This window comes from Saimiri boliviensis, chromosome 4 (genome assembly GCF_048565385.1).
Source record: "Saimiri boliviensis isolate mSaiBol1 chromosome 4, mSaiBol1.pri, whole genome shotgun sequence".
Lineage (NCBI taxonomy): Eukaryota > Metazoa > Chordata > Mammalia > Primates > Cebidae > Saimiri > Saimiri boliviensis.
In genome coordinates, this window is record NC_133452.1 from 143,347,663 (window position 1) to 143,374,445 (window position 26,783).

Here is a 26,783-nt window from a genome sequence, read left to right on the forward strand (position 1 = left end):
CTACATTGACAAATCATCACCCCAAGTCCTTAGTTTACATCAGGGTTCACTCTTTGTTTTATGCTTTCTATGGATTAGTCAAATGTGAAACAAGGTGAGTCTACCATTGTGGTATCATACAGAGTAGTCTCACTGCCCTAAAAATCCCCTGTGCTCTGCCTTTATGTTGCTTCCTACCCTCTCTTAGCAACCACTGATCTTTGTACTGTCTTCATAGTTACATAGTTTAAATCATATAGTATGTAGGCTTTTCAGATGCACATCTTTTATCTAGCAGTAATATATTTAAGTTTCCTTTGTGTCCTTTTGTGGCTGGTTAGCTATTTCTTTTTGGTGCAGAATAGTATTTTATTGCCTGGATGTACCACAATTTACTTATCCATTTACCTACTGAACGACATTTTGGTGGCTTCACAGGTTTTGGCTATTATGAATACAGCTGCTATATAAATATTTGTGTGGAAAGTTTTTATAAGTTTTTGTCTCTCTTGGGTAAATACTAGGGAGCAGGATTGCTGAAACATATGGTAAGAATATGTTTCATTTTTTAAATTTTATTTTACTTTAAGTTATGGGGTACATGTGCAGATCTTGCAAGATTGTTACATAGGTATATAGGTGCCATGGTGGTTTGTTTGCTACATCTGTCCCCCCATCACCTACATTAGATATTTCTCCCAATGTTATTCCTCCCCAATTTTTCCACCCCCTGCTATCCCTCCCCTAATCCCCCACCCCACAACAGACCCCAGTGTGTGATGTTCCCCTCCCTGTGTCCATGTGTTCTCCATGTTCACCCACTTATGTGTGAGAACATGTAGTGTTTGGTTTTCTGTTCTTGTGTCAGTTTGCTGAGAATGATGGTTTCCAGATTCATCCATGTCCCTGCAAAGGACATGAACTCATCCCTCCATGTTGTATATGTGCCACATTTTCTTTATCCATCTATTGTTGATGGACATTTGAGTCAGTTCCAAGTCTTTGCTATTGTAAAAAGTGCCACATTGAACATACGTGTGCATGTGTCTTTATAATAGAACCATTTATAATCCTTTGGGTATATGCCCAGTAATGGGATTGCTGAATCAACTGGTATTTCTATTTCTAGATCCATGAGGAGTCGTCACACTATCTTCAACAGTGGTTTAACTAATTTACACTGCCACGAACAGTGTAAAAGTGTTTCTCTTTCTACACATCCTCTCCAGCATCTGTTGTCTCCAGATTTTTTGATGATCGCCATTCTAACTGACTTGAGATGGTATCTCAATGTGGTTTTGATTTGCATTTCTTTAATCACCAATCATGATGAGCATTATTTCATGTTTGTTTGCCACATAAGTGTCTTCTTTTGAAAAGTGTCTGTTCATATCCTTTGCCAACTTTTTGATGGGGTTGTGTTTTTCTTGCAAAAATTTTTTCCCATTCTGTTGGTTGTTTCTTTCACTCTGCAGAAGCTCTTAACTTTAATTAGATCCCGTTAGTTTATTTTGCCTTTTGTTGCCATTGCTTTTGGTGTTTTAGTCAAAGTCCTTGCCTATGCCTATGTCCTGAATGGTATTGCCTAGGTTTTCTTCGAGGGTTTTTATGGTGTTAGGACTTAGTTTAAATATTTAATCCATCTGGAGTTAATTTTTGTATAAGGTGTAAGGAAGGGGTCCAGTTTCAGCTTTCTACATATGGCTACCCCGTTTTCCCAATACCATTTATTAAACAGGGAATCCTTTCCCCATTGCTTGTTTTTGTCAAGTTTGTCAAAGATCAGATGGTTGTAGGTGTGTGGCGTTAATTCCGAGGCCTCTGTTTTGTTCCATTGGTCCTTATCTCTGTTTTAGTACCAGTACCATGCTGTTCCTTCTAGTATAGTTTGAAGTCAGTTAGCCTGATGCCTCCAGCTTTGTTCTTTTTGCTTAGGATTGTCTTGGCTATCTGGGCTCTGTTTTGGTTCCGTATGAAGTTTAAAGTGGTTTTTTCCAGTTCTGTGAAGAAGTTCAATGGTAACTTGATGGGGATAGCATTGAATATATAAATTACTTTGGGCAGTATGGCCATTTTCACAATATTGATTCTGCCTAACCACGAGCATGGAATGTTTTTCCGTCTGTTTGTGTTATCTTATTTCCTTGAGCAGTGATTTGCAGTTCTCCTTGAAGAGGTCTTTCACATGCTTTGTTAGTTGTATTCCAAGGTATTTTATTCTCTTCATAGCAGTTGTGAATGGGAGTTTGCTCATGAATTGGCTCTCTGTCTATTATTCGTGTATAGGAATGCTTGTGATTTCTGCACACTGATTTTGTATCCTGAGACTTTGCTAACATTGCTTATCATCTTAAGGAGATTTTGGGCTGGGGTGATGGGGTCTTCTAAATTATGTCATCTGTAAATAGAGACAAGTTGGCTTTCTCCTTTCCTAATTGAATACCCTTTATTTCTTTTTCTTGCCTGATTGCTCTGGCTAGAACTTCCAATGCTATATTGAATAGGAATGGTAAGAAAGGGCACCCTTGTGTAGTGCCAGATTTCAAAGGGAATGCTTCCAGTTTTTGCCCATTCAGTATGATATTGGCTGTGAGTTTGTCGTAAATAGCTTTTATGATTTTGAGATATGTTCCATGGATACCTAGTTTGTTGAGAGTTTTTAGCATAAAGGGCTGTGGAATTTTGTTGAAATCCTTCTCTGCATCTATTGAGATAATCATGAGGTTTTTGTCTTTGGTTTTGTTTATGTGATGGATTACATTTGTAAGTTTGCATATATTGAACCAGCCTTGCATTCCCGGGATAAAGCCTACTTGGTCATGATGGATAAGCTTTTTGATGTGCTGTTGCATTCGGTTTGCCAGTATTTTATTGAAGATTTTTGCATCGACATTCATCATGGATATAGGCCTGAAATTTTCTTTTTTAGTTAGTTATGTCTCTGCCAGGTTTTGGTATCAGGATGATGTTGGTCTCATAAAATGAGTTAGGGAGGATTCCCTCTTTTTGTATTGTTTGGAATAGTTTCAGAAAGAATGGTACCAGCTCCTCTTTGCACATCTGGTAGAATTCGGCTGTGAACCCATCTATGCCTGGATTTTTTTTTTTTTTTTTTTTGGTTGGTAGGCTATTAATTGCTGCCTCAACTTCAGCCCTTGTTATTGGTCTGTTCAGGGTTTCACCTTGTTCCTGGTTTAGTCTTGGGAGGGTGTAAGTGTCTAGGAATTTATACATTTCTTCTAGATTTACTGGTTTATGTGCATAGGGTTGTTTGCAGTAATCTCTGATGGTAGTTTGTATTTTTGTGGAATTGGTGATATCCCCTTTATCATTTATTATTGCATCTATTCAATTCTTGTCCCTTTTCTCTCTTACTAGTCTGGCTAGCGGTCTATTTTATTGATCTTTTCAAAAAACCAGCTCCTGGATTTACTGATTTTTTTTTTTTTTTTTTGGAAGAGTTTTTCGTGTGTCTATTTCCTTCAGTTCTACTCTGATCTTAATATATTATTTCTTGTCTTCTGCTAGCTTTTGAATTTGTTTGATCTTGCTTCTGTAGCTCTTTCAATGGGATCATAGGGTGTTGATTTTAGATGTTTGCTTGCTTCTCATGTGGGCATTTAGTGCTATAAATTTCCCTCTAGACATTGCTTTAAATGTGTCCCAGAGATTATGGTATGTTATTTCTTCGTTCTCACTGGTTTTGAAGAACATCTGTATTTCTGCCTTCATTTCATTGTTTATTCAGTAGTCATTCAGGAGCAGTTGTTCAGTTTTCATGTAGTTGTGCTGTTTTGAGTGAGTTTCTTAATCCTGAGTTCTAACTGGATTGCACTGTGGTCTGAGAGTCTAGTTGTTATAATTTTTGTTCTTTTGCATTTGCTGAGAAGTGATTTACTTCCAATTTTGTGGTCAATTTTAGAGTAAGTATGATGTGATGCTGAGAAGAATGTATATTCTGTGGATTTGGGGTAGAGAGTTCTGTAGATGTTTATGAGATCTGCTTGGTCCAGATCTGAGTTCAAGTCCTGGCTATCCTTGTTAATTTTCTGTCTCGTTGATATGTCTGATATTGACAGTGGAGTGTTAAAGTGTCCCACTATTACTGTGTGGGAGTCTAAGTCTCTTTTTAGTTCATTAAGAACTTGCTTTATGTATGTATTTGTGTGCTCCTGTATTGGGAACATATACATTTAGGATAGTTAGCTCTTCTTGTTGCATTGATCCTTTTACCATTATGTAATGCCCTTCTTTGTCTCTTTTGATCTTTACTGGTCTAAAGTCCGTTTTATCAGAGACTAGGATTGCAACCTCTGCTTTTTTTTTTTTTTTTTTTTTTTCTCTCCATTTGCTTGGTAAATCTTCCTCCATCACTTTACTTTGAGTCTGTGTGTCTTTGCAGGTGAGATGGGTCTCCTGAATACAGAATACCAGCAGGTCTTTTTATCCAATATGCCAGTCTGTGTTTTTTGATTGGGGCATTTAGCTCTTTTATATTTAAGGTTAATACTGTTGTGGGTGAATTTGATCCTGCCATTTTGATATTAGCTGGTTGTTTTGCCCATTAGTTGACACAGTTTTTTCATTGTATCAATGGTGTTTACCATTTGGTATGTTTTTGGAGTAGCTGGTACTGGTTGTTCCTTTCCATGTTTAGCACTTCCTTCAGGAGGTCTTATAGGGCAGGACTGGTGGTGGAATCTCTCAGCAGTTGCTTGTCCATAAAGGATTTTATTTCTTCTTCACTTATGAAGCTTAGTTTGGCTGGATATGAAATTCTAGATTGAAAATTCTTTTAGGATGTTGAATATCGGCCCCCACTCTCTTCTGGCTTGTAGGGTTTCTGCCAAGAGATTTGCTGTGAGTCTGATGGGCTTCCCTTTGTGGGTAACCCGACCTTTCTCTCTGGCTGCCCTTAGCATTTTTCCCTTCATTTCAACCCTGGTGAATCTGACAATTATGTGCCTTGGGGTTGCTCTTCTCAAGGAATACTTTTGTGGTGTTCTCTGTATTTCCTGTATTTGAATGTTGGCCTGCCTTGCTGGGTTGGAGAAGTTCTGGATAATATCCTGAAGAGTGTTTTCCAACTTGGTTTCATCTCCCTGTAACTTTCAGGTACACCAATCAAACGTGGATTTAGTCTTTTCACATAATCCCACATTTCTTGGAGGCTTTGTTCATTTTGTTTCACTCTTTTTTTTCTCTAATCTTGCCGCCTTGCTTTATTTCATTGAAGTGATCTTCAATCTCTGATATCCTTTCTTCCACTTGATTGAATCAGCTATTGAAACTTGTATATGCTTCACGAAGTTCTCATGCTGTGTTTTTCAGCTCCATCATGCCATTTATGTTCTTTTCCATACTGGTTATTCTTGTTAGCAGTTCGTCTAACCTTTTTTCAGGGTTCTTAGTTTCTTTGCATTGTGTAAGTACATGTTCTTTTAGCTCCGAGAAGTTTGTTATTACCCACCTTCTGAAGCCTGCTTCTGTCAATTCATCAATTGACATTCTCCATCCAGTTTTGTTCCCTTGCTGGTGAGGAGTTGTGATCCCTTGGAGGAGAAGAGGTGTTCTGGTTTTTGGTGATGTCATCCTTTTTATGCTGGTTTCTTTCCATCTTTGTGGATTTATCTACCTTTGGTCTTTGAAGTTGGTGACTTTCGTATGGAGTCTCTGAGTGGATGTCCTTTCTGTTGATATTGAAGCTATTTCTTTCTGTTTCTGGTTTTCCTTCTAACCAGCCCCTCTGCTGCAGGACTGCTGGAGTTCCACTCCAGAGCCATCTTGCCTGGGAATCATCTCTGGGGGCTGCAGAACAGCAAGGGTTGCTGTCTGTGTCTTCCTCTGGTAGCTTCATCCTGGAAGGGTACCTGCCAGATGTCAACCAGAGCTCTCCTATATGAAATGTCTCTTTGGATATATGGAGGTCAGGGAGCCACTTGAGGAGGCAGTCTGTCTCTTATTAGAACTTAAGTGCTATGCTGGGAGCTCCGTTGCTCCGTTCAGAGCTGCTGGAGAGGGATGTTTAAGTCTGCTGCAGCAGTACTCATAACTGTCCCTTTTCCCAGGTGCTCTTCCTGGGAAGGTGCAGCTTTATTTATAAGGCCCTGATGTGCTGCTGCCTTTTTTGAGATGCCCTGTCCAGTAAGGAGAAAGTCTAATCACAATCTGACTGCAGAGGCATTGCTGAGCTGCTGTGGACTCTGCACAGCTGCTGTATAAACTTCCTTGTGATTTTGTTTATGCAGGTAAGATTAGAACTGCCTCAGTAATGGTGGACATCCTTCCCCTCACTGAGCTCTACCGTCCCGGGTCAAGCTCAGACTGCCGTGCTGGTTGTGAAACACTCAAGCCAGTGGGTTTCAGTTTGCTGGTCTTTGTCAGAGTGGGACCTGCTGAGCCAGATCACTTGGCTCCCTGCCTTTAGCCCCTTTTTTTTCAGGGAAATGGTTGGCTCCATCTCACAGGCATTCCAGGCGCTAGTTAAAACAGCCACCCAGATTTGTGCTGGAAATCAGTGGCACTTGTTGGCCCAGCAGAAATCTCCTGGTCTGTGGGCTGTAAAGACCATGGGAGAAATGCAGTATCTGAACCAGAGTGCCAGAATGGCTAGAAAGGTCCCTGATGGATTTTGTCGGGTAGGAAGGAGGGTCCTCCAGCCCATTGCACTTTCTGGGTGAGGCAGTGCCCCACTTTGCCTCAGTTTGCCCTCCTTGGGCTACACCCACTGTCCAACAAGTCCCACTGAGATGAACCTGGTACCTTAGTTGGAAATGTGTGCATCACTGTCACTGGGAACTGCACTCTGGAGCTGTTCCTATTCGGTTATCTTGGCAGAAGGTATGTTTCATTTTGTAAGAAACTGCCAAACTGTTGTCCAAAGTGGCTGTGCCATTTTGCTTTCCGTCTAACAGGGAGTGAGTGTTTCTTTCGCTCCATAGCCTTGTCAGCATTTGCTGTTGTTGTGTTCTGGATTTTGACCATTGTAATAGATGTGTAGTGGTATGTCCGTGTTGTTTTAATTTACATTTCCCTAATGATGTATTCTGTGGTGCATCGTTTCATATGTTTGTTTGCCATCTGTACATCATCTTTGGTGAGATGTTTTTGCCCATTTTAAAATCAATTTCACTTATTGTTGAGTTTCAAGAGATCTTTGTGTGTTTTAGGTAACAGCCATCTGTCCTTTGCAAATATTTTCTCCCAGTTTGTGGTTTGTCTTCTTATTCTCTCGAAACATCATCTTTTTAATTATTATTTACATAGCGTTTTCTTTTACTGTTCTTTTCTTTCTGACTTATCTATGTCTTTATATTCATGTGGCATCATTTGTAGATAGGAAGTACTTGGGTTCTGTTTTTTTCTTAATCCATTTTGATGGTTTCTGCCTTTTAAGTAGAACACTGAGTTCACTTACATTTAGTATAAATGTTGATAGGGTTTGATTTAGGTCCAGTGTTGTTTTTTTCCTAGTTCTCATTTTTGGTTTTTGTTCCTCTGTTCCTTCTTTCTGTTTTCTTTGAGTAATAACATTATTGAAATTTGACATTTCATTATAATTCTCTAGTGGCTTTTAGTTATATTTGTCTATATTATTATGGTTTCTGTTTTTGCCTTTTTTGAGTGATTGTTGTGGAGTAGTGATTCTGAGTAATTACTTAGCCTCAGCATCGAATGGAAACTTGTTTGAAATGTGAATTACCAGGCTGCATCCCAGGCCTCAGAAATTCTGTGGGAGAGACCTGGCATTTCATGGCTTAAAGATATCAGATGCTTCTGAAATGCATGATAAAAATCTGTTGTACTACCTTATGTAAAACACCCAAATCTTGTAACAGTGTAATTCAATTGAATTTTCTTGTTTATGCTATTGTTACATATTTTCTTGCTACATATGATAAACCTCACAATAGTGTGTTAGGGATTTTGCATTAAACGTTACACTGTCTTACAAAATGGAGAAAAACAAAAAAATGAGTTTTTATATTTATTCACAATTTCTGGCTCTCATTCTTCCTATATATCTGAGGTTCCATCTGGTACCATTTTGCTTCAATCCAAATAATTTTCACGTGATAGAAATTGTTGGGAGACAATTCTCCACAGGCCGCCTGTATTTCTGCACCTTTTGCTAGCAATGCCCGGGCTGCATTTCTTCTAGACTACCTTTTCTAGGACATTCACAGAGAAGACAGAAATCGTTTCTCCTGCCAGAGGCTGGAGCAGGCCTGTTCTCTGTCCATCATAAACGTTTGCCTTTTTAGACTCAAGGTTCCTCTCCGGTAACGTCGCCCATTGCACACAGAGGTGTTGTCCTCTGGGAACTGAGGCACAGTACACCGGAGCAGGAACGTGCTGGTACTCTGGCTGCCGTGCTTGCTCCCGGTTCACTTTGATCCATGGCTCAAGAGTCTTACCATCTGCCAGCGTTCTTGAGACTGTGGCAAGCTCACATGTTAGCGTGTGTCCTCCTTGTGGTTTTTCTCAAAGAGGAGGGTTGGGAGTCTTATGGGTCAACTGATGAGACTTTAGGAAACTCCATGGGATTTGTAGCTGACATGTTGAACAAACTGTCATCCCAGTGATAAGTGATCCTCCACTTTGCTGCCTGCTAATGAGGAGAAATTGGGGAGATGGTTTTTAAACACAGCTGCCCAAACAATGCCCTGGTTATTACTAACTCTTCTCTGGGTGGGAGAACATCTTCACCCTTTGGTGGGCACGTGGTTCTGACCCTTTTCAAACAGTTAAAGGAGAGAAATTGATAACCACCAGGGGTAGAAAGCAGGCAGATTGTTTGAACTGAATGTTGGCTGGTTCTTTTGGGAGAAGGAGGGGTGGGGCTAGTTAAGGCGGACGGCTAACAGCTAGATTCCCCCGTAGCTGACTCTTCCAGCACTGGTCCTGCCAACCTCAGATGCGCTGGGAGATGACAGTAAAAGGCTCAATGGTTTTTACAGTGGATCCTGGCTGCTCTAAGGATGTGTCACCCTCTCAAGGAGATTACCCTGACATAGACAAACACACTGTGGGGAAATGTTAATGTCTAATAGGATAATAACTAGTATTCCAGCTCTTACTGCCCCAGATGAGGTTTCCAGCGCTGCTACTCATGACCCACTGGAGAATGAGAAATTTAACGCGAACAAGTTGACATAAGTTCTTGCCGTCCACTCCACTACTCTAGGAAATTCTCCCCTGGCCCTTCCATTAAAGCTACGTGATACTCATGAGATGTCATGACGGTGGGGCCCACATTGTCCAACACGAAGGGCATAATCAATCTGCGTAAGCTACCTAAAACTGCCCTTGTCCCTCTTGCATCTGGCCCTTGCTTACAGAAGGGCTGGGTATGAGTAGGGTATCACTGGTAAACAGGTGAAAATAGCTCCTGACATAGGAAATACCAGTTTTATCCTGGTGGAAGGAGAGCAGCAGGGCTAGTACCTAGGGACGTGGGGAGTGCATTACACTTTGGGAGGTCCTGGGACAGGGAACATTAATGATCCTTGTCATTCACAACCATCCCTAGAGCCTTCCTCAGGGATGAAAAAGCCCTGGTGTGGTTCTCCCAGATTTTTGCAAAGGATCAAAGTAAAGCTTTTGGATCTGGCGTTCTTCCTAGCCAGACCACTCTGATGACGATTTAGTGCATTCCTTTGACCCATGTTCAGAATTCTATCAGAAGCAGCAGAATTTGGTGCCAGCACCTGCACCTGTCATACGGAACACCTGATAGCACCGCTGGCTGTCTGCCCACCCATACTCATACCTGTGGCACAGAGGAGTGCCACCTGAGTGCTGGAGCAGGCAAACAGGATAGGTTGGACTGACTTGCTATCAGGCAGTTCCTCCAAACACAGGGCAAGATTCAGTGATTGAACTGAACCGTAGACCTTTAAGAGCTGTACCTAGCTAGAAAGCTATGTTGAAGGCACTGTCAGCCTATGCCCCTGTGATGCAGGGCTCGCTGGCGATTATAAGCAGCACTTCCCAGGACCAGTGCAGCACTGAGACTATATTCTCCCTGTGGGAAGGCAGGTATTGTCTTCACTTGTCTTCCTCCTAGACGCATGGTGACTTGCACCTTAGCAGTGAACATCAGAGAACTTTGAATACGTAAAGAAGAAGACTCCGTTAGATCCCATAGTCCTCATAGAACAGTGGCGAACGCTCCAAAATGAGGCTATCCTTGAGTATCTGGGGCAGCTCCCCAGAGGGATCATTGACTCACCATGTGTGTGCATCCTACAGGTACCTTACCCCACGGTGAGAGCCATAGATACAGTGGTATGAAATTTGTCCCTTTCTCCGAAGTGATCCATAAAAGCATTTTGGCTCTGGAAGCATTCATTAATGGATGATAGGATTGCTGTAGATTTTCTCCTTTGGGCCAAGACAGAGTTCATGCAATTGCTAACGCATCCCGTATGATCCATGTCAGTGGCCCCAACCAAAAGGAAATGTCCATTTGGAAGCTTCAGGAGAAGGCCCCATGGCTTGCTGGGGTGGACCCTGATATTTTATGGTAGTGCTTTAGCTGGCTGAGTCCAGGACACTGGGAAGCATGGTTAAGGTCAGGATTTTAGTTTGGCTTATCATGATGCTTGGAGTCCTAGTGATAGTACCTTTTATTAAATATGTGAGACAAATCGAGTAGATTTAGTTCCACCCTGTATTAGATTGAACAGAGTGGCCGATAGAGTGGATACTCAGAGGGAAATTTGCTAGAAGCCAAGACCGTATAAATATAAAGAGGGGTCTTGTTGGGAGAGAGTTCTCCAGGGATCTCTTGCATTTCTATATGTCTCTGGAAAAGAGAGAGTGAGTACATTTGTTGTGGACTGTCTTTTCAATAGTGTTAGTGTAAGCAGTTAGTCTTGGAGACAAGGTAGTGTCTCCCTTCAGACCATAGGTTAAGTTTGTTTACTGCTTTGTAGGCTAAAGATGGGGGTGGGCAGCCATGCCCATTTAAAAAATTTGGGATCCCCAAGCTCAGGGATCCTCTCCTGTAATGTAACCTACTGTTTCAGCAGCTGTTACCTCACTGTCTTTGTATTGCCCTGAAGGAATTGCGGCCTCAGGTAAGTGGTACAAGCAGTGCTGACAGGCTGACAGCTGCTGCTGCTGTGGGTAGGAAGGGCAGCAGTCCCTGTTTACCCTGTAAGCTTTCACTTTCCACAGTTTCAGTTACCCGTGGTCCAAAAATACTAAACAGAAAATTTTAGAAACTATTATAATTTTTTTTTCATTGAGACAGAATCCCACTCTGTCACCCAGGCTGGAGTGCAGTGGTGTGATCACAGCTCACTGTAGCCTAGACCTCCTTGGCTCAAGCAATCCTCCTACCTCAGCCTCCCAAGTAACTGGGACTACAGGTATATGCCACCACAGCTAATTTTTTTTTTGTATTTTGTAGAGACAGGGTCTTGCTATGTTGCCCATGCTGGCCTCAAACTCCTGGGTTCTAGCAGTCCTGCCACCTCAGTTTATCTACCAATCCTGCCACCTCAGCTTCCCAAAGTGCTGGGATTACAGACATGAGCCACTGCACCCAGCCAATTCATTATTTTAACTTGTATACCATTCTGAGTAGGGTGATGAAATTTTATGTTCTCATGTGTCTTGCCCAGGACATGAATCGTCCCTTTGTTCTGTATCTTTATGCGGTAGATGCTACCACCCCATTAGTTACTTAGTAGCTGGTTCAGTTTTCACATGGATCAGAGTGCACATAGGGCTGAGTTCTATCCGAGGTTTCAGGCACTGGCTGGGGATCTTGGAGTATATCCCCCACTGATAAGGGGACACTGTTACACTTTTTCTCTAACGAAAACTCTTGTCTGCTACCAGCATCCATGAAAATGTCAAAAACAAGATATAGCTTGGTAGTTTGCAAGCAAGTAAAATCTCAGATCCTTCAAGGTTCCTGACATAGTCTCTCACAAAAAGTTCTTTTAGCTCTTGTTCATCTGAAAGTGTCTTTATTTCACCTCCCTTTTTCTTTAAATTGCTTTTTTGAGATTAACTCACGTACCAGTTTACCCATTTAAATTATAGAATTCAGTGGCTGTTAGCATATACAGTTTTGTATCCATCACCACAGTCAGGTTTAGAACATTTTTGTCACCTCAAAAAGAAATTTAGTATCCATTAGCTATCATCTTCTCTTCAATCCTATTGTCTTCCCTCCAGCCCATGGCAGCCACTAATCTATTTTCTGTCACTATAAAATGACCTATTCTGGTCATTTTTTATAAATGGAATCATATATGTGACTGGTTTTTTTTTTTAACATAACATAATGCTTTTAAAGTCCATCCATGTTATAGTATGTATCAGTACTTCATTCCTTTTTGTGACTCAATATCTGTAATATGGTTATGCCACATTTTGTTATTTAGTTATCAATAGACATTTGGATTGTTTCTACTTTTTGACTAGTATTAGCAGTGCTACTATGAACATTCTTGTGTAAGTTTTGGTGGGGACAAGTTCTCTTTCTCTTGGGTAGATACCTAGGAGTGGAGTTGCTGGGTCATATGGTAACTCTTAATTATTGGAGGAACGACCAGACTGTTTTCCAATGCGGCTGCACCGTTTTACATCACCACAAGCAGTTTGTGACAGTTCCGGTTCCTTTCCACTCTCACCAGTACTTACCCTTTTCATTACAGCCCTCCTCCCGGCTGTGAAGTGCACTCTCATTGTGGTTGTGATACGCGTTGCCCTGAGGGCTAATGATGTTGAGCATCTTTTCATATGCATTTCTGGTCATTTCCATATCTTCTTCAGAGAAATATCTATTCAGATCCTTTGCCATTGTTAAATCGGGTTGTCTTTTTATTGTTGAACTGTAAGACTTTATACATTTGATACAAGTTCCTTATCAAAAAAAATTTTTCCTCCCGTTCTGTAGGTTGTTGTCTCACTTTTTTGGTGTGGCATCCTTTGAAGCACAGAAGTTTTTCATTTTGATGTCTAGTTTAATCCACTTTTTTTCTTTTGTTGCCATTGCTTCTGGTGTCATATGCAAGAAATCACTGCCTAATTTAAAGTCACAACAAATTACACTTCTTTTCTGTTAAGAATTTTATAATTTTAATTCTTTCTGGTAGATCTTTGATCAACTTAATGCATGATATGAGGTCTAAAGGTCCAACTTGCCTCTCTGGCATATAAATATCCAGTTGTCCCAGCGTCATTTGTTGAAAAGATTATTCTTTTCCCTGTGGAATGGCCTTGGCATTGTTGTCCAAAATCATTTGACCATATATAGGGGAGTTTATTTCTGGGTGCTCTGTTTCGTTAGGCTGTATGTGTGTAGTTCTACGCTGCTGGTTTCATAGTTGTTAATTACCATAGCTTTGTATTAAGTTGAAATCAGTTTGTCAACTTTTCTTCTTTTTGAGGCTTTTTGGACTGTCCCGTGTGAATTTTGGGATTAGGATGCCCGTATCTACAAAGAAAACAGCTTTAATGTTAGAAAGAGTTACATTGAGTCTAAAGATCAATTTGGAGAGTTTTATGGTATTAACAGTATTCAGTCCCCTGATCCATGAACATGGAATGGCTTTCTATTTAATTCTGTGTTTATTTCAATAACATTTTGTAGTTTCTAGTTTATAAGCCTTACACCCTTTTGTTAAATTTATTCCTTTCTTTTTTCTTTCTGATGATATTTTGAGACTTTTCTTAATTTTATATTTGGTTTGATCATTGCTACTATATGGAAAAACAATGCAGTTCTGTTTTAAAAATTGATATTTGTATGTTGATTTGCATCCTGCAATCTTGCTGCACTTCTTTGTTCTAATAGTTTTTAATGGACTCTTTAAGCTTTTCTATATAGAAGAGCATATGCAAATAGCAATAATTGTACTTCTTCCCTTCCAATTCAGGTGTCTTTGTATTTATTGTCTAACACAGCCAGAACTAGCTAGAACTCCGTACAATGTTGCATAGAAGTGGCAAGAACAAACATCTTTGTGTTGTTTTTTTGATCTTAGGGGGAAGCTTTTGGTCTTTCCATATTGAGTATGATGTTATTTATGTGTTTTTTTTTATAAATTCCCTTTATTTGGTTGAGGAAGTTCCCTCTATTCCTAGTTTATTGACTTCTTTGTTTTTTTTTTAATCATGAAGAGATACTGACTTTTCTCATGTTTTTTCTGCATCTGTTGAAACGCTATGTGATTTTTTTCCCCTTAATTCTATTAATGTGGCATGTGAACATTGAGATTTTTATTAAATCAGCCTTGAGTTTTTGGAATAAATCCTCTTTGGTCATGGTCATTTTATATATTGCAGGAATTCAATTTGTGAATGTTTTGTTGAGGATTTTTGTGTCTATATTCACAAAAGAGATAATGTGATGCCTTTTGTTTTGCTATTGGGTAAATAGTGGCCTCATAGAGTGTGGTAAACTGTTTTCTAATTATTAGAAGAGTTTATGAAGAACTGGTATTATTTAAAATTTTGTAGAATTCATCAGTGAAGATACCTAATCCTATGTGCTTTTCTTTAAGGGAGGTTTTGATGATCAGTCTTTTTATTTGTTATAGATCTATTTAGATTTTCTTGACTCAGTTTAACTAGTTTGTATCTTTCTAAGAATGTGTTTGTTTTATCTGAGTTGTTAAAATTTATTGGCATAGAGTTATTCTTAGTATTATAATTATTTTCATTTCCATATGGCTTGTAGTAATGTTCCCTCTTTAATTCCTGGTGTTAGAAATATGAGTGTTCTGTTTTTCTTAATCAGAATAACTGAAAGTTTGTCAGTTTTATTAATTTTTTTTAAAAGAAACTTTTGGTTTTGTTGCTATTTAAATATTATTCTTCTGTTTATTAAGTTCTAAATTATATTTCCTTTCTTCTGCTTGCCTTGGGTTTAGTTTGCTTTTTTGCCAGTGTCTGAAGGTAAAGGGTTAGGTTATTGATTTGAGGTCTTTCTTTTCAGTGTAGGTGTTTACTGGTAGAAATTTCCCTCCCATTACTGCTTTTGCTGAATTCCACAAGTTTTAGTATGTTGTATTGTTTTTGTTATCTCAAGGTTTCCAACTTCCATGAGATATTTTGGGGGGAGCTGGCCCATTGATGATTTAGCATGGGTTGTTTAATTTCTGCATATTTATGAATTTTCCCAACTTCTTTGTTATTTTCAGTATCATCCCCATTTGGAGCTAGAACTTTGCATGATTGCAATCCTTTTAGATGTACTGAGCTTATCTTAAGACTTAGCATATGGTCTGTGCTGGCGAGTGTCCTGTGTGTGTGCTTGAGAAGAATGTATATTCTGCTGTTGTTGGGTAGAGAGTTGTCTCCTTGTCAGAATTGCATAATGTTTCCATCACAGGAATTAATGGAGCAGCTTGCTTGCCCCTGGATGTCTTACTGCTCCTTCACAGTCTGATGCTGAGATCGCAAGCTATGGCTGCCTGCCGGTTAACTCGAAGAATGTTTTCACATTTTCTTAATAGCTGTAAAAAAGCAAAAGAGTAATAATATTTTATGATGTGTGACAGTTACAAAATTCAAATTTTAGTGTCCATAGATAGAGTTTTTGTCTTCGTTTAATGCCATTTCATTTATTACATATTGTACCTGGCTACTTCCTTGCTACAGGAGCAGGGTTGAGTGGTTGGGAGATGAGATGACCCATACGCCTAAAACGTTTACTGTTTGGCACTTTATGTAAAGTTTGCCAACTTCTGGTCTGATGCGTCCCCCGTGACTACTCAGTCTAGCCACTGAGTGTACCTAAAAATGGAGCACACACCTACCCATATCTGTGGAGGCTACTGTTGCTCTTCCTCTTTGCTCAGTTGCCTAGGAGGGAGGAACAGGATCTCCTGGGGGCCTGGCAGCTGCAGATTCCCCAGGGGTTGCCGGCCCTGGGGAATCTAGTGAGACATGGTTAAGAAGGAAATGGAAAGAAATGCACTGTGCACTGTGTTCCACGAGGCTCCTGCCTCAGCTCTAAGGAAACGGAGGAAAGCAAACAGGAGTATACTCTAGTATACTGCCCGCTTCTGGAGTGGAAATTGATTGAACGTTGGTTGGGCAGGGGAGGAGGGAGCATGAAACATAGCTTTCCTGTAAGACATAATCTCTTTTCCCCTTTTCATTGAAAACTCTTAAACTGTTTCTGCAAAAACATCATTTACATGGACTTTTCCAGAAATATATCTTTTAAATTGAAATACACCCTTATACACAACTATTCACAACTGAAGGAGCAGTTGAAAAATCACTTTCAAAAGCTTTCCCTGCTATGTTATGGACTGTGTGGACTCGCACTTGCTGACCTGACATTAATTACTGACTCTGTGGAGATCTGTCAGACACGAAATTGGCCCTATGATGAGCTAAGGTCTTGCTGTTCCTAATCCTTTTTTGCTCAGAAGCAATAATATATATTTAATTTTATGCTGTTCAGTAGTTAAGGGCCTCTATTTTCTGTATCTCCGTTAGATACACTGGAGAGCTTTTTGTTTCTTTGAGAGTAAATGATGGGGATGGGATATTCTCCTGTTCCCCACAATTGCCTGCACTTCTACTCATTAGGCTCCAGTATTGGGGGATGTTAGAGAACCAGGCATGCCATTGTGTGTCTGACCTACCTCTGCCTCTAACATCAATGAACCGATGTTCTTAATAATTGATGGGCTCAGACCTTTGCATTCTCAATTAAAGAGCTGCTATGTGGCTGTAGGCCTCTGTCCACAAGATACAGAGTCACATACTGCTGCCGGGAAGTGAGCTGATGCTTTTGTATTAACTTCTGATGTAACAACAGATTCGAGGTATTTCTCCAATAACATATGGAGACACTGTGTCAGATAATTCTTGTTCATGTGAGTTGTGGAAGATCTCTCTTCCATTTACACTCAGGATGTTAAGGTAGAAGAATTTGTCACAGTGATAAAACATGGTTACAAGGCAGGGTGGTGTGAGTTGATAGCTTTGATCCAGCATGTATTGGTCATCCATTTCAACGATTAACAGCATCTCCACTGAAAGCTGTTAGTGTAAAATTAATTAAAACTAAGATTTGAAAATAACCTGATAGCTCTAGACTGTTTTATTACAATCAAGTATGATGTTCTCTGTTGATCTTTTTAGTTTTGAGTGCTTCTGAATGATGCTGTGATACAGATCATATGTTTCTTTGATGGCGGTTTCACCCACAGAAGGTTCTCAGACCCTTGTAGCTCGTTGCCGTCACCACTCCAGGCCTTGCTTGGGTCCCTGCTGCTGGTACCCTGGGATGACCAGGCACAGCTGCAGATGCCTCAGGCTGCTCCAGCCATGAGTGTGGAAACCAGCTCCATGGTCAGGCTTCAACACAGACATAACAGAGAGCCCCTTTCAGTCACTAAAACATAAGCCACCTAATGCATGGCCACATGTCTCATCATAAAATTTTAGCATCTTGTTTGACTTACTTTCAGGGAAATTGCTCACACCCCAAATGGCCTATTACTGTTTTATTGGGGTTGGAGAAGAGATCATTTTTATAATCTATTGTAGTTTGTGCTATTTTTGATGCTGTTAATTATGCTTGTGCTTTTCCAGAAAATTTTTGATTTTTTTAAAACTTTTTTTTTTCCTTTTATAAACAGGTTGAAAGGATTGTTGACAAAAGGAAAAATAAAAAAGGGAAGACAGAGTATTTGGTTCGGTGGAAAGGCTATGACAGCGAAGATGACACTTGGGAGCCGGAGCAGCACCTCGTCAACTGTGAGGAATACATCCACGATTTCAACAGACGCCACACGGAGAAGCAGAAAGAGAGCACATTGACCAGAACAAACAGGACCTCTCCGAACAATGCTAGGAAACAAATCTCCAGATCCACCAACAGCAACTTTTCTAAGACCTCTTCTAAGGCACTCGTGATTGGGAAAGACCATGAATCCAAAAACAGCCAGCTGTTTGCTGCCAGCCAGAAGTTCAGGAAGAACACAGCTCCATCTCTCTCCAGCCGGAAGAACATGGACCTAGCAAAGTCAGGTATCAAGATCCTCGTGCCTAAGAGCCCCATTAAGAGCAGGACCGCAGTGGACGGCTTTCAGAGCGAGAGCCCCGAGAAACTGGACCCCGTCGAGCAGGGTCAGGAGGACACAGTGGCACCTGAAGTGGCAGCAGAAAAGCCGGTCGGAGCTTTATTGGGCCCCGGTGCCGAGCGGGCCAGGATGGGGAGCAGGCCCCGGATACACCCGCTAGTGCCTCAGGTGCCCGGCCCGGTGACTGCAGCCATGGCCACAGGCTTAGCCGTTAACGGGAAAGGTGAGTGTCTGGGGAGTGGACTGGAGCTCCGCGGTGATCCCAGAGGGCGTGGGTCCTTCTCTAGAGATGAGGCCCCGAGCTATGGAGAGTCCGGGGATTCCCACGGCGTCTGCTGGAGCCTTGTAGAGATTTTGCCAGCTTCTCCTTTCTTCGCTTGAAGCCTTTGGCATTTCTCTTAAATCAGCACTAGTTGTCTCGTTCTATTGCGCCATCCACAGACTGCTACCACACTGACTTGCTTTAAACATATCTCCCTCTAACTAGGTTAGGTGGATAACTTTTACAGCACGTTTCCGGAGCTGTCTACCTTTCTTCACCTCTTAGGTGCTGAGTCTCGTTTCATCTCTTCTCTTCTCCTGTTCAGTGTTTTCTTCTAAGTGTGGCCAGCATTGATTTAGAAGTGCTGGTTTTTGTTTTGCTCACCCATTTGAATAAGCAGGAATGCCTTTCAGCGAGGGCACTGCTAAGCCATTGGGGCCTTTGGGAGCTGGGCTCATTTCTGGGCTGATCGGCAGTGTGGGTGCCATCGCTCCTCCCGTCAGAGCCGAGCCTGCCTGGAACAGGTGGTGTCATCGCTTTTGCTCTCACACCAGCCCTGCTCCTGGGTGCTGCAGCTGCCTTGGTTGTCCTATGACCTGTCCATTTCCCAGAACAGCACAACTGGGAGTTCACACAGGTGGCTCCTTTGCACTTGCCGTGCCACGCCAGCCACAGTTGTTAATTCTCTTAACACAGATTTCTCCCAGCCGGGCCCTGGCCCTGCCTCACTTGAAGTCCTCATGGCTTCTCACCGGCTGGAGCTTTCTAATAGGGCTTCCTGCTTCCTGCCTTCTTACCGCTCCCATCCATTTTCAGTCATTCTCAGACAAGGGTGGTACCCACTGGCACCCCCACCCCCAGCTGGCCTGCAGTAGCAGGTGTGCCCTGCAGGTCTGTGACCCGGCCCTCCCCTGCCCTCTGGCTCCCTCTTTCTGTCAGCACCAGGGCCGTACACTGCCCTTGTCTCCAGCTGCTCAGCACCCCCCCTCCCCCTCCCCCACCACCTGGCCCTCTCATCTCTCTTCCTTCTGCATTATAGTCTTAAAATTGTCTCTTTAGCTGGTGCAGTGGCTCACCCCTATAATCTCAACGCTTTGGGAGGCTGTGGCGGGTGGAACACGTGAGGTCAAGAGTTCAAGACCAGCCTGGCCAACATGATGAAACCCCGTCTCTACTAAAAATACAAAAATTAGCTGGGCGTGGTGGCACATGCCTGTAATGCCAGCTACTCAGGAGGCTGAGGCACGAGAATCACTTGAACTCAGGAGGCAGAGGTTGCAGTGAGCTGAGAAGGTGCCATTGCACTCCAGCCAGGATGACAGAATGAAACTCCGTCTCAAAAAAAAAAAAAGAAATTGTCTCTTTGCCTGTGTGTATCTCCCCAACCTAAGCTTGGTAGAATAATAGCAAACAAAATACTATGGTGTTGGTTTGTTTGGAGAGCCGTTTTCCTCTAAAGGGAAGTGTTGACTAAGACATCCTAACCATCCTGCTGTGATGCATTCAACAAGTTTTCACCTTGGCCCAGGCCCTTGTGTAGCAAAGAAGTGGAATATGAACTGAATTCTGAGGTTTCCTTTTGACAGTAAATTGCCATCTTGCCAGTGTTTCTCAGATGCACACTTGACCCAAATGCTGCCTTTTCCCAGCTTCAGTTTTGCCTTCATCTGGAGCTTGTGAACTTGTTTGCAGGTTTGGCTTCCTATGTTGTTGACCTCATGGATACAGTTTTCTCTTACGTAGTTGCATGTGAGGGGTCAGAGAAGTTCAGAGGTAGAAGGGACTCACTTAATGCACACTCTATTTTGCAGTTAGGGAAATCAAGTTCAAAGAGAAGATGATGTTCATGGAGAGAACTGGAGCCAGAGGGGAACCAGAGCGTGTGCCTCAGTGCCCCTCTGGCGTTCTTCCCAGCATTGCTTCATGCCTCCTGGACAGATAAGCACCTCCATCTTCATCGATAATCTGGGGGCCAGGCACGGTGCTGGACTCTGGTACTACCAAGAAGGATTGATGATCGATAGCCTGTGGGATTGACTGTACCTTGCTACTGGTTTTGTATGGCCTGCAAGCTCAGAATGGATTTTACGTTTCCTAATGTTTGGGGAAAAGAAAATCAACAGGATTATTTACTAACGTGAAAATATAAGAAATCAAGATTTCTGTGTTCATACATAAAGTTTTATTAGAACACAGCTAACCATCCATTACTATGAATGAATGGAGCTATCCATTCATTTACTTCTACCACCACCCAGCTAATTTTTGTATTTTTGGTAGAGACGGGATTTCACCATGTTGGCCAGGCTGGTCTCGAACTCCTGGCCTCAAGTGATCCGCCCACCTCAGCTTCCCAAAGTGCTGGATTACAGGCATGAGCCACCACGCTTGGCCTGCCTAGCTCTTTACAGAGAGAACACCTGATCTCTGCTCTTAGAAGGCTATAGATTTGTAGGCCCCCTTTTTTGTCCACAGAAGTTGTATGTGTGTGTGTGTGTGTGTGTGTGTGTATATATATATGTGTGTGTGTGTGTGTGTGTGTGTGTGTGTGTGTGTATGTGTGTGTGCATTTTTTGTTGAGGGAACTCTTGATTTTCAAAACTTTGTGCCAACAAGATTAAGAGCCCTAGTCCTTAACCTGTAGGTCCAGTTTTGGTTGGTCCCCGCCTCCAGTGCAGTCTTGCTTTGATTCCCTCTCATGTGTTAGTTCTTTCAAAGTGAAATGCAGCCCTCGCCAGTTCCACTTTCCGCTTTCACCACGTGTGAAACAATTTGCAGCAAAAACCTTCATTCCTTTACATGTCTTAGATAAGGAAAGTAATGGCTTCTATTTAAATGAGGATTTAGTGACTTCCTCTTTAAAAAACATCCACATGGTAGCATTGGTTAAACCAAGAGGGACAAGTATAAGCATAGAATCTTAAATTATGTTACCTCGTTCTGTGGCGTTGGGAGATTGGGGTGGGAATGACTATTTTTTCAAGGCTCTCGCCATCATTTTTCTCCAAAGCTATGATCTCTCTGTCCCTCTCTCACTTCTGACTGGGCGCTGGTCAGATCAGCCCTGAGCCCTGTATGCTGCTGAGAATATAATCTCTTGTTAGAGGAAAATAGAACCCTTTAGGGACCATTTTTAGGACAGTGGTGAATGACATCCCCTATGGCCTTGATCTAAATCAGGCTTGTAGATTAACGAGGCGGAGCCTTTCTGGAAGAAAAGCAGCTGCAAAGCTGGTGGAGCCCCTGACAGCAGGCCTCCCGCAGATTCGGGAGGTTCAGTGCTGTGGCTGCCTTGGTCCCCGTGCAGAGAAGAGCCTTGTTACACTCTTTGCTAGAACGTAAGCTCCAAGAAAGCATTTTGCTTTTCCAGACTAAGTCGAATTATGCCCAGAATGGCACCTGCCATGTAGTCAGTGCTCTGCAAGTACTTGAGGAAGGAATGATTCCAGCAGAATGGGTGCTCAGGAAAGGAGGAAGGAATGATTCTAGTAGAATGGGTACCCAGGGAAAGAGTAAGGAATGATTCCAGTAGAATGGGTGTGCAGGGAAGTAGGAAGGAATGATTCCAGTAGAATGGTTGTGCAGGGAAGGAGGAAGGAATGATTCCAGTAGAATGGGTGTGCAGGGAAGTAGGAAGGAATGATTCCAGTAGAATGGTTGTGCAGGGAAGGAGGAAGGAATGATTCCAGTAGAATGGGTGCTCATGGAATGAGGGAGGAATGATTTCAGCAGAATGAGTGCTCAGGAAAGGAGGAAGGAATGATTCCAGTAGAATGGGTTTGCAGGGAAGGAGGAAGGAATGATTTCAGCAAAATGGGTGCTCATGGAATGAGGAAGGAATGATTCCAGTAGAGTGGGTGTACAGGAAAGGAGGAAGGAGTGATTCCAGTAGAATGGGTGCGCAGTGAAGACACGGGTTGTAAGGAGTCATTTGTGGCCCAGGTGTCTGGCTCAGAGAGAAGGGAAGGAAAGCAGGAAGGGAGAAATTCTATTGAAATAATGTATATGGCCAGAAAGACAGACGTTCCAGAAAGCCCTCCTTTGCCTTCTGGGCACATCCTTCTGAATGAGGAGAAGCCACACTGAAGCTAGCTCTGGTAGGCTGTTGTTTCACTGACACTTTTTAAGCATTTTTTTTACTTTCCAAATTAATTTTAAAGCTACATAAGAAAACTGATTTGTTTTTCTAAAACTAATTGAAGTAGTTACTGGTGGAATCATTGGAAAATGAACCATCTCCTATTCAAAACATTAATCGTGTACTGAAGGGATATTTTTGCCACCAAAAGCAACAAATATTTGAATATCTGTTAACCCAAAGAATGAGAGTTTCTGGAGTGTTTTCACACATACCCGTTTACTTTTATAGAATAACCATATGTGTGTTTGCCTTTTAATTATTTTAAGTATGACACAAAGGTTTAAATGATGAATATATTATTTCACTCAGAAATACGAGAAATTCGGCCAGGCGTGGTAGCTCATGCCTGTAATCCCAGCACTTTGGGAGGCCACGGCGGGTGGATCATGAGGTCAGGAGTTCAAGAGCAGCTTGACCAACATGGCGAAACCCCGTCTGTACTAAAAATACAAAAATTAGCCAGGTATGGTGGCATGTGCCTGTAATCCCAGCTGCTCAGTATGCTGAGGCAGGAGAATCGCTTGAACCCAGAGGGTGGATGTTGCAGTGAGCCAAGATTGTGCCACTGCACTCCAGCCTGGGCAACAGAGTGAGATTCCATCTCAATATATATATCTATTATGAGAAAATCTAAAATTTAGGTGATGAAGCTGTCTTTTCTCTCTTCTTTATCAGTGCTAATGATGATTTCTTGCTATTTTAATTGCCCTGTGAATTAATACTACAAAAGAAGTAATTGCTTTTAAAAACTGGATTATCATGAATTTGCTCTTTTATGAATTTAAATATATAATTCATCATCATTCCGTAAGTATGAAATTTCAGAAAATGCTATTAGCAAACTTAAATAGGTGTAAACCTGATCAGTGTTATGACATAGGGTTGGCTTTTGGATTTCAAATGGAAGCCAACAGCACCTAGTAGGCAGTGACTGAGGAAATATTAATACCTTAGCACGTGTTACATTTCATGAACATTTCAACCAAAGGTAGCTCCCAGGAGAAAGTGTTCAGGAAATCCTGGCTGCTTCTGAGGAGCTGGAGTGTGATTTCCTCTCAGTAAGAATATGGATAGATGATCCCTTTCCCTTTTCACTGTGCTTATCAGGAAAGCCTAAGAGGCAACTCAACAGCTGCCCTCTAGAAAGAGTCCCAGGGCTTTCAAGGCCCTTTATGATTTAGTCTCTGAAATTAGAACTTAACCCCAGGGAAAATTATGAAGTCAGAAGGCCAGGCCAGGTGTGGATGCTCACATCTGTAATCGCACCTCTTTGGGAAGCTGAAGCAGGATAGATTGAGGCCAGGAGTTCAAGACCAGCCTAGGTAACATAGTAAAACCTTATCTTTATAAAAATAAAAAATATTTTCCTAGGTTTTGAAGGTGTGTTTTTAAAAAAAAACAAATCGGGCCGGGCGCGGTGGCTCAAGCCTGTAATCCCAGCACTTTGGGAGGCCGAGGCGGGTGGATCACGAGGTCGAGAGATCGAGACCATCCTAGTCAACATGGTGAAACCCCGTCTCTACTAAAAATACAAAAAACTAGCTGGGCGTGGTGGCGCGTGCCTGTAATCCCAGCTACTTAGGAGGCTGAGGCAGGAGAATTGCCTGAGCCCAGGAGGCGGAGGTTGCGGTGAGCCGAGACCGCGCCATTGCACTCCAGCCTGGGTAACAAGAGCGAAACTCCGTCTCAAAAAAAAAAAAAAAAAAACAAATCCAGGCATGGTGACTACATGCCTGTAGTCCCAGCTACTCAAGAGGCTGAGGTGGGGAGGATTGCGTGAGCCCAGGAGGTCAAGTCTACAGTGAACTATGATTGCACCACTGTACTCCAGCCTGGTCCACAGAGGAAGACCCTGTCTCAAAAAAAAAAAGGCAGCAGACCAGTCCCTAGAGGTAGCAGCTGTTCACTGGGGCCACAGCAGGAAACCTCCACTTGAAGAGACATTTGAAGTCAAGTTACAGCAAACAGGCAATTAGAAGTGTGTTTGAATATAAAAATTAGCCATGCATAGTGGCACATGCTTGTAGTCCCAGCTGCTTGGTAGGCTAAGGTAGAAGAATCACTTGAACCCGGGAGGCAGAGGTTGCAGTGGGCCAAGATCGTGCCACTGCCCTCCAGCCTGAGTGACAGAGCAAGATTTCTTCTTGGGGGGGGGGGGGGGAAAGAAGTGTGTTTGAGGGTTTGATCAAGAAAGATTTCAGTTTGAAATCCCACAAATGATTGACACGTCTTATATAATGGGTCCGTGCTAGAGGCTTCCACATGTTTTCTTGCTTATTCCTTTCAAGAGCAAACCCACTTGCACAAGGAAAGGGTCCAGAAGCTAAAAATCAAATGAGAGGGGAGTAGTCCTTTGAGACAAGCAAATGCACAGCCTCCCTACTTTCTAAGCGTTTGATAGGTATCCTCAGGCAGAATGACGTGACTGCCAGCAACAGGTGAGGTCCTGTGTTCTTCCAGGCGAGCACAGTGATCTTCAAACCTCCATGTGCTTAAGAAGTCTAGTGCAGAGTTTCAGGCACAGAGCCGGTAGAGAAGATGCTCTTGTCCAGCCAGAGCCAGTATGTTTACTCCCAGGAATCTTTAAAAACATGCACACCATAATCATTTTATTTTAAACTTAATAAATATGCATTATTTTTCACAGAGCCAAGGCTCTTTAGAAGGGAGTGCTTGCATTTGCCACTTGCTGGAAGAGCCAAGGCCCTTTGAGTATGGATTCGTTGCCTGCAGTCCTCTCTTGTGTAAAGCATGTTCATAATGTATCACTTATATTACCAGTTCTGATTTCTTTAAAGCAGAGCAAACCTTAGGTGTACCTACAAATCTGAGTACAGCCCAGCCTTTTTGATTTTTCTCATTTTCTCACACCTGGCTTGACACTAGTTTTTAGTCTAGATCCTTTCCAGATCCTCCAATGTAGTTTTCCTTGAGGCATCAGCTCTCCTTTTGTAATCATCTCCTGATTTTATGTAAAAATAAATATAACAAGTTCAGCTAGCCCAAAAAGTGTAGGAGGAAGGAGAGTATTCCCTCTATCCTCTTAGATTTTTGGCTGGGACCTGTGAATTACAGTGACAAAAGACATATTAACAGGAGAAAACAACATACACATTTAATTGGTGTTTTAAGTTTTTTGAGCCCAAGGGATCTCCACGAGGAAACCCCAAAGAAGTGGTTAGGCTTGAGAGCCTATATACCATTTTAACAAAGGATGATAAATCGTGGAGAAATTCCTACCCCAGTTTTTAGGCTTCTTGGGGGTGGTAAAATGTGGGGAAATAGATATACGGGAAACTAATGGAAGAGAAAGGCTGTTTTAGTAAGGTCTGTTGAGGCACTCTTGTCTCAGTTTCTTCTCTCTGAGGATTATTCGTTTTCCTTTTCCTGCTATAGGAAAGTGGGAATACCTTTACGAATAGGAATTTAAGCCCTTTTTAGGCAGAAATGGAGCGGGCAGAGATTTCTTCCTGCAACTGTTGCTTCTCAGTTGCCTTTAGCCCAAAATAATCCTTATTCAAAAGTGTGATATTTTGGAATTGCATATTCTGATTCCTGTCAGAAGTTTAGGGAATGAACCCTGCCAACTCTTAAGCAGCCATATTCCAAGGTAAGGAGTCAAGTGTGGGCTGTGTCAAGTCCAGTGACCACTTCTCTCTGGATATGGAACCAGGGTTTCTCAAGGAGTGTTTCCCTTCTTACTCTAAGAATCCCTGCGGCAGACTTTGAGGGTTTTTTCCCTTCACATGAAATTTAATTGATGTCACAGCTGCAGACATGTCTACAAAATATATAAATTTCATACATTTTTTAACAAGTAATTTAGAAGTACTTTGAGCCAAATATAAGAGTTCACTATTACCTCCCCTGAATACCAAATTCCCCAGAGGGAATATCACTAGTTTGATGTATATCCTTTCTATGTCTTTTTCTATGAATTTATACTCTTTTTATATGAGATTGTATTACATAATTTGTTGGGGTTTTTTTTTTGGTTTTTTTTTGGTGGGGGGGGGTTTGGTTTTTATTTTTGAGATGGAGTCTCACTCTGTAGCCCAGGCTGGAATGCAATGGCTCGACCTTGGCTCACTGCAACCTCCACCTCCCTGGTCCCAGTTCAAGCAATTCTCCTACCTCAGCCTCTCAGGTAGCTGGGATTATAGGCACGAGCCACCATGCCCAGCTAATTTTTGTAATTTTTAGTAGAGACATGGTTTCACCATGTTGACCAGTCTGGTCTTGAACTCCTGACCTCATGATCCACCCACCTCGGCCTCCCAAAGTGCTGGGATTACAGGCATGAGCCACTGTGCCCAGCCCCATAATTTGT

The 26,783-nt window shown here is 42.1% G+C and overlaps 1 protein-coding gene across 5 annotated transcripts in view; it reads left to right on the plus strand.

The window, feature by feature from the left end:
- The window catches only part of CDYL (chromodomain Y like), a 180,166-nt gene that overhangs the window by 96,689 nt on the left and 56,694 nt on the right, over positions 1 to 26,783 (plus strand). For all 5 annotated transcript variants that reach the window (XM_074398402.1, XM_074398401.1, XM_074398399.1 and 2 more), the window contains exon 2: positions 17,607 to 18,273. In XM_074398402.1, coding sequence (XP_074254503.1) covers positions 17,607 to 18,273 — 667 coding nt within the window. The remainder of the gene's footprint in view (positions 1 to 17,606; positions 18,274 to 26,783) is intronic.